This window comes from Ptychodera flava, chromosome 14 (assembly GCF_041260155.1).
Source record: "Ptychodera flava strain L36383 chromosome 14, AS_Pfla_20210202, whole genome shotgun sequence".
In the NCBI taxonomy this organism is placed as follows: Eukaryota; Metazoa; Hemichordata; class Enteropneusta; family Ptychoderidae; genus Ptychodera; species Ptychodera flava.
In genome coordinates, this window is record NC_091941.1 from 7,391,116 (window position 1) to 7,400,067 (window position 8,952).

Here is an 8,952-nt window from a genome sequence, read left to right on the forward strand (position 1 = left end):
TACTTGATTAGATTAGGGTGGTAACAAATGGATGTGTTCGCCAGAAATTGGATTTTGGAATTATACCAAAATGTAGATTCACTGTACATGGGAGTCTATGAGGAAAATGAATCATTTTTTTCCAATACAAAACTATCAAAATCTGTGTATTTATAGACATTTGGTAATTCATTTTAAAGTACTTAGTTAGCCTAGGATGGTTAAAGGTTGATATGTGTACAAGAAATTGGATTTTGGAATTTCACCGAAATGTTGATTCACTATACATTGGAGTCTATGAGAAAACTAAGAATAATTTTTTACAATGCTAAACTAAATTAATTTGTGCTTTTATAGGTGTTTGATAATTGATACAAATGTACTTGATTCAAATAGGGTATTTAAAAGTTCAGATGTGGACAACAATTATGATCTTGGAATTTCACCTTAAAGTATTATTTAACTTTTCATGGTACTAGTAATTTCAGTACAGGTAACTGTTAAACAATTTCCCTGACAAAACTTGCTATATCTCTAATATGTAAGTAATAGGAATTGTTCATCACCCTCAGTGCAGTGAGCTTGATTTACAATAAGACAAGCCTCAGAGTTGTCAAGTCAAGATGTTCATGTGACAGATAATTATACTTTTGTTCAGATTTACAGGTGAATAACTTCAGAGAATGAAATCATGCAACGCATCATTTTTATCTCCCAGAATATTTCTGAACACTGAAATTGCTTTTTGACGGGACGGATACTTATGAAAATTAAGTGACCCCCTCTGAGCTGTTTGAAAAATACATGACCCCCCCCCCTTTGCAGTTTTCAAATTTGAGGTGACACCCCCCCCCCCGGATTTTGCAGGCCCAACCCCGGCCATAATAACTGAACGCTCCCTTAGCAACGGGAAGTGACCATTGTTTTGGATGCTGTGTTCCCGATACGGATCGTTGTTCGTAAGCTCACATGATAATCAATTTCTGTTATCTATGGGCAGAGGTTGACTTATGAATTACATTACGGCATCAATTTACAAGTGGTATAGCTACAAACTGATGACGTCAAAGATGTGCGTACTTACGGACATGAGATCAAAGGTTACGTTCTAAAAGGGGCGATAAAGCAAAATGTGGTAAAGCGACAGATTTGGATAAAATACGTAACGAAATTCTCAAGAACAAAGCCTCCACAAAATTACTGCATCGACTTATTGATTCTCGTTTCGATTCGGGATCCGGGAATTGTACCAAGCATCTTGGTGGAAACAAAGATAGGAGTGTCCCATTGAACTACAGAGGCATTACGCTCATATCAGCAAAGTATTTACTTCAGTACTCAAAATCGTCTATTGAACTTGTTAGAGAAACACGGCCAACTCGCTGATGAACAAATTGTTTCCGTAAGCTGAGATCGTGTCTGGATCATATATTTGTATTGTATTTCGTGATCGCAAACCGACTTGACAAAGGAAAATCTACGGTTGCATGTTCTGTTGATATGAGGAAGGCGTTTGACCGTTTGGAAAGAAACTGTTTATTGTATAAATTAAGTGAATATGGAGTTACTGGAAATTTTTTGACTATTTTGAGATCCCTTAACAATGGTGTAACACGTATGATCCAGGTTAGCAACCACCTCACATATAGCTTTCTTTTTGATATCGGAGTCAAACAAGTTGACAATCTATCTCCAACACTTTTTGCCATTTACCTAAACGATTTAGTAAGTGAAAGCAATGGAATAATAGTTGGAGATGACACAGTCAGCATATTACTGTATGCAGACGATATTGTTTTATTGGCCGATAGAGAGGAAAATCTGCAACGTTTACTTGGTATAGTTTACTCTTACTGTACGAAATGGAGACTAAGACTGAGCCATATTGCATCACTGTATGGTGATATGGGTTGGATGCCAAAACTTTAGTTGTGCACTTCTTGAATCCGAAAACTCCATGTACACAAATTCTGTTCCATTGTGGGTTCATATCAGTCGGCGAAACGTCAAAATATAAATGCGCAAAGTAGAAGTTGTAAGGTTGTGGGTCAGATTGCAAGGACGGCCAGACTCTAGATTAACCAAACGTGTATTTCTACATGACCACAGCTGGAACATACGGGCAAAGCTGATATTTGAAGAAGCAGGACCCTTGGATATATTTGAATCACAAAATTCACTGAACGTCAGTGCTAATGTTACAATGGATTTAGCCAAAGACAAACTGAAAGCGAGTGCATCAGTGAATTGGAGATGTCAGTGTTTAAATAAACCAAAACTTAGAACATATTGCACTTTTAAAAATCACTACGATACTGAACCTTATGTATCACTTAATTGTCAACACAAATACCGCTCAGTTGTTGCGAGATTACGTAACGGGACATTGCCATTGAGAATCGAAGCTGAGCGCTACTCCAACTTAGAGATTGCTTACAGAATATGTATTCTTTGTAATGACAATGCCGTTGAAGATGAGTTTCATTTTGTCTTTAACTGTATTCTTTATGAAGATATTCGAACAAATTTCCTTACACACCAAATTGAGCTATTTATTCTCGAGTAAACATGTCAGAAAATTTTCAAGGTTACTGTATGAAATGTTCAAGAAGGAGGAGTACAATGGCATCTATCAAATCTAAGTTTAGTAAATCCTAAACCGGATTCTCGATTGATGTTCGCACAGTGAACGGTATATCAAATACGTAAAGTGACTCATATTATTTAAGCTTAAGTTTTGTATTTTTTCCCTTGATGTGAACCGCGTCACTATAATAAACATAATCTATCTATTTATGTATGTCGGCGGTATAATGACTCGAGACTTAAGTACGTTTCTTCCTATTATTTTAATTCTGTCATGTATAACTTCGAAATGTTTCTGTTATCTCAAAATACTATCACATTTCACATTGAGAAAACGGAGTAATTTTTTGGCAACAAAAAGGTGGGTAAGCGTACATGCCTATTAACTATCAAAATTTCTTTTGTACGGGATTTCTTCTTGACTAGCATGAAATAACGTCTCCGTTTTTTCTCCAAGTCTTTTATGGCTGAAGTTTGATTTAAAAACAAAACTGATCTTAAACAGCATTTTTACGATATATCGCTGACCAAAGGAGTATTTTCCCTCTTTACTTATGTTTTGAACATGATGACCAAGAAAAAAACTAACATGCGAAACTTTGTTGGCTGTTTATTTGGATTGTGTTTATTTGTTAATAGCCTTTTCTATATTTTTAAAATGTTTACAGCGATCTGTACTGTTTTATCGCAGTTTCTACTCTAATACAGGAGGACACAAATTGAAGTGAATTGAAATGAGTTTTTCGTCTCTCTATACACACCTTGTCATTTTATTGTCCGTTTATCGCAACACATCCCGGAACTTCCTCAGCTTACAACAGAAATTACCACAACTCACAAGCTGCAATCACTTCTGTAACACGATAGCCTGCATGCAGGGAGCTGCCACCGGGGGTCAAGGCAGCATTGGTATGCTGAGAGGGTTGCCTGTTGTCACCGTGCCCACATCAGGCAAATAATGGGCGTTGGAATGTTGCAATGGACGACTTTCACTAGCAATACAATGCAGTGCTGCTCGTGTTGAGAGTTAGAGGCGACTTACCTTCGACTGAAACAATACAAGAGCCGCACTGACCAAAAACAGTCTAGCCATGGTCATTGTCCTTAAATTCTCCTTCCGCTTCAAGATTTTCTTCAAGACGGTAAAATGTCAAACCACACGATCGGCTTTCGCAATACCATTCAGACATATGTAAATGTAAGCAGAGTGACCATTGACGAGTTAAAATATAAATATATCAATTGACAATTTTACATACGCACACCACACACACACACACACACACACACACACACACACACACACACACACACACACAACACACACAGAGACAAACACACACACACATATATATATATATATATATACATATATATATATATATATATAATATATATATATATATATATATATATATATATATATATATATATATATATTTCAGAGAGTCGTTCACCATTTGTTTGCCAGTGCAAGCGCGCCTAAATGTGATTAGACCAATTAATTAAATATGTGTGTTTCCTGTGAGCCGACCTAACCAAGAAAAATTCGAGTAACTTCTCTAATTTTACCGTATTTTATTGGTCTAAGCCAACAAAAATAACAATAAAAAATCCCTCACCTAACTTCCCTAACTTTCAGAGGTATATCTGTTACAGGAAATACACAATTTCTTTGTTTGGCCTAATACCTGTCGTTCCTTACCTAATATATAGCTTATCAAGGCAGCGATATTTGTAATTTGAATTTCCACGCATTCAAAACTGTATCTCGTACATACCTCGTCTTCTGGACTGTAGCGACTCTGTTTAAAACCGAAACGCTAAGTGATTGTTTACTCATACGTCGATCCTTTTTGTACAAAGACAATCGCACATGTATCGACATCGCCTAGAGTTTTAGTCTCCTCTAGAGGACCTGTCTGTAGCGGCGCTCTTTAATACACGTAGGTTACCAAACACTTCCTTATTCTCATGTGTTTATGTCTGAAGTTTTGTATGAATATGCACAAGCGTTCGTTCGTTCGTTCGACTGATGTTCTCCTAAATATTTTGATTAAAATATTTTCATTTGTTTCTAGTGTACTATTTATTGTTACAAGTTTATCTGTGGAACTTATGTATGTATTTGTGTGAATGTGTGTAGGATTGCATGTTTTGCTTATGTGTTTGTTTTTAATTTATTGTTTTTGACATTTTTCTTTCCTTTACAAAGTATATGATTGCAACTTGAGCAGGGGATCGAGTTTTGAGGAGGGGAGTAATAGAAGCTGTCGAAGCGATAAGTTGTCTCGCAAAGCTGTATTTGAAGCAGATTTGGAAGACTACCCTTTGTACCCGATTATATCTTAAAATGTGTTCATATTGTACTGCAATACGGATGCAGTAATTACCACTGCAATACAGTTGTAGCTCAAGTGGGCGGTACAGTTTTGGTTGATATAAAAGTGTCTGAAAGCAGCCTGGTTATGTGTTCCTGGAATTCAAACACTTTTAGATGCTCGTCTGTTGACATGTTCAACAGCATTCTAGAAATGAACAACCCGATTAATTGACAAGGAAATGGTCGACTGAAATGACCGTCATAGTAAAATGACAATTGCAAATAGAATGTCTCACCGCCTGTATTCAAAAATGGCACATCGACAGCACAAATTAGTTGCAGGGAAAAGTGATAAAACGCACATTCGTACTCAGTATAATGCAAGGTATGAAAACATGAAGACGTCCCACCTATATATACCGACATTATTGTGGCAGTTCTGGTATCTTGGTATATACACCTTAAGTACAGCTGACGTCACACAAAGTAAGAAGTTCTGTTCTATAGTGCTATGTTTAGACCAAACAAACGCGTGCCCTTTGTTGCAACATACATTACAGCAAACTAGAATTCTAGCTTTACACTGTTTTATGAATTCTTTACTCCGACTCCAACTCTCAGTCCAAGAGTGAATATTCACATGACACTCAATATATCTTAGACTACCTGGATTCTCTATCGAGGTTATGGGCGTTTTTATATGCAGGAAACTTTTCAGTCGTAAACTTGTGGAAGGTAGTCAACTATACAGTACGGAGGTGGCAGATAAATTTGCTCTCTCTCTCTCTCTCTCTCTCTCACACTAACTCACTCTCATGCACAGATATATAAGACTTACTTTGTTCAGAAGCACGGTGGAGGTAACTCAATCTCAGTACTTCTACCTGAACAGCCAGTGACGTATTTAATAGTGGGTTGGTTTGTCGAAAGGATGTGCATGGTAGGCGACAAAGCTACTTCCTGCTTCCTGTATTTTCACTTAAAATGAACGACGAAACACAAAAGGCAAGAAATAAAGGTTGAAAATTCAAAAAAATCAACTCGTTACTCGTATATTCTGGGAACAACTATTGAGTCTTTCTTAATACCTGTATGTTCGTCTCACTGAGAGGTATTTTCTGATTGGTAGTTTTGTAAATTCTGGTTCCTATCATTGGTCATCCTTTTGGGCATACCTTGATACACTACTGCTTTAGTGATTTTCCACTGGGCAAAATGCTTGATATACAAACAATATATATACATATGCTGATTCTCTACATATGTCAAATACGTTCAGTATACAGTACGTATGCTAACAAAATGCAAAACTACAGTGTACACTTAGTGTGTAAAGATCTGCATAACGTATACTCATGATCTGCATAGAAATGCGCTACGCACATCAACGTATTGAAATGTTCCATATACAAAGATATACGCTGCATATGCAATTAGTATTCTGTTCCATATACATCAATATACGTAAATATGCTAAACGCATATCAAGCATTTTGTCCAGTGTTCATTACTGTGTATATTTGACATTGGTCTGTGTTGACCTAAAAAAAAATAATAATTCAAACCCTTTGCCATTGAGTATGTGGTCAGCATGAGATCACTATACATTGTCTACTTACTTTATGCTATTTCATTACTCTCATTCTTGCCGTAGACAAAGTTTGGTCTCTTCAGTGTAAGGGAAATACCCGACATTTTTGCCTAAATGCACACAAGGATACTCTTTGGTTCAACGGAGTATATGATCTCATCCAGTCAGCGCTACCAGCAAGATTTAAAAACAGAGTACAATCACCTGTAAAAATTTCCATCGCATCCTACAGAATGATTCACGGATGTCACGGCCTCTGGCTAGTGTTGTGTCGCCTGAATAATAAGACGTCACGCCGAAATATACAGACTGAACTGCCTTTATTCAGTATGCCTTCTGACTCGGCTGCTTGCCAATACCACAATACAGAAAATAGACTAGAGCGCCCTCACAGGTCACTCATACTCATAGTAAACGCTGGACACTACATCCCTCCTTTTCTTTAAAAGATAAATTCACAAACATGAGATAATTCTCAGTCATGTTCATGCTGGATGTGATATTTCAAACATGTGGTTCTATATTGTTCTGCTGTTATATTTCACGACTACTTCACTAAAGTTCAGTTCAGTCCTTGAACACAAAATTGAACAGTCAAATTTCAAACACCAAAAAACACAAACAGATAGACTGGCCAAATAAATACAAACAAGCAAATAGGCCTCTCAAGAAAATAACTCTGCTTTTGTTCTAAGCCAAATCAGAACAAGGGTGGACTATCTTGTTCTGAACAGATCTCAGGGGATTATTCTGCCCCATACACAGAGGTCTGTTTTGTTTTGTTTAAGATTTTGGTTTAGACTACAAAATCTTTCAGATATGCAGGTGGCCTCCTATTTTGTCTCTGTGGATAGCGTCTCTCTGCTGGAGGACTGCTTTCTGGTTTTTCGTCTTCCTGCATTTCTTCTTGAGGTTGTATTGGTTCATCAAGGTCAGCAAGTTCAGCATCTTCTGACTTTGTGACTTCTCCTTTTAGCAGCTTGAATTGAGATACATTCCTGGTGATAGTATGCATATCTCTCTGTGCTGTTACCATGGTACCTTTCTTGTTTACTACTTGGTATGGCTTTGTATTAAAAGGAGTGGACAGTTTTCCTTCCTTCCTCTGTTTAACAAGCACTGTGTCTCCTATTTTCATTTCTGAATTCTGTGCATTAGTGCGTACGTCACTGTAGAACTTCATCTTCCTTTTGGCTTCACTATCTGCTTTACGAACTTTCCTGTCTGTCATACGTTTTCTGACTTCAGGTAGTTTGATTCGTGGCATCCGTCTGTAGATCAGTGAAGAGGGTGGTACTTTGGTACTTGAATGAGGAGTTGCACGGTAGTTGCGTAGAAACTTGTATAGTTCTTGCTTCCATGGTTTGCCTTCAGCATGAGCAGTTTTCACAGTTTTCCCTACTGACTTCATGAACGATTCCGCTTCACCGTTAGCTTTCTGCCAATATGGAGTTATCTTTCTGTGTTTGAAACCCATATATTGACTGAAAGATTTGAACTCGTGGCTCGTAAAAGGTGGGCCATTATCTGATTTAAGTTCTTGTGGTATACCAAGGGATGCAAATATCTTATCCAACTTGGGAATAACAGCTCGGGCAGATGTCGACTTGACAATTTCTACTTCAGGGTACCTGGAATACTCATCTATTACAACTAGTAAGTAATCTCCGGACGGAAAAGGTCCGCAAAAGTCAACATCAACTTTCAGCCAAGGTTCCTCAGGTAATTTTGTCATGCGCAATGGCTCTGACTGGTTCTTACCAATCGATGCTTGACATGGAATGCAATTGGCTATGGCTACTTCGACTTGTCTATCAATATTGGGAAACCATACCTTTTCCCTCAACAGACGTTTAGTTTTTACTATGCCTTGATGGCCTTCATGCGCTAGTGATATGGCATGAGCTTGGAGACTTTCTGGGACAACAATTCTGGTGCCACGCAGAATTATGCCATGTTCAGATGTGACTGTCAGCTCTTTGTGCACCTTACTGAATGCAATTAAGGCTTCGCTGTTTACTTTATTACTGTGGTCTTTCGGGACATGTTTCCACTTGCCACTTCTGATATATTCTGTTACCTTCTGTAGCGTCGGGTCAGCTTTGGTAGCTTCTTGGACTTGGAGTAAGGTCATGGCTTTTGGTACAGCATTTTCAGTTACAAACTGTATGTACTCTTCTGATACTTTGGTGGCTCTGCTACTTGGTTCCTCTTGCAATCTCGCTGGGTGTCTAGAGATATAATCTGCTGGATTATCTTTGCCTGCTCTATACACAATCTTGTAATCATATGGCTGTAATCTCAAATTCCATCTTTCTATGCGAGCTGTTGGTTTGGACCTTGGATTACCAAGTATTGCCTCAAGAGGTTTATGATCAGTAACCATGGTGAAGCTGTTGCCATATAAATACAGGTGAAAATGTTCACAAGCCCATACAAGGGCAAGGGCTTCCCGCTCAGTTTGTGAGTAGCG

At 37.9% G+C, this 8,952-nt stretch overlaps 1 protein-coding gene across 1 annotated transcript in view; it reads right to left on the reverse strand.

The window, feature by feature from the left end:
- The window catches only part of LOC139149155 (UNC5C-like protein), an 80,528-nt gene extending 74,733 nt beyond the window's left edge, over positions 1–5,795 (reverse strand). Inside the window, exons 1-2 of the mRNA XM_070720726.1 lie at positions 5,727–5,795; positions 3,608–3,732 (exon numbers count right to left, since the gene is read on the reverse strand). Of these exons, the coding sequence (XP_070576827.1) occupies positions 3,608–3,664 (57 nt within the window). The 5' untranslated portion in view covers positions 3,665–3,732; positions 5,727–5,795. The remainder of the gene's footprint in view (positions 1–3,607; positions 3,733–5,726) is intronic.
- Between the last annotated feature and the right edge of the window lie 3,157 nt (positions 5,796–8,952).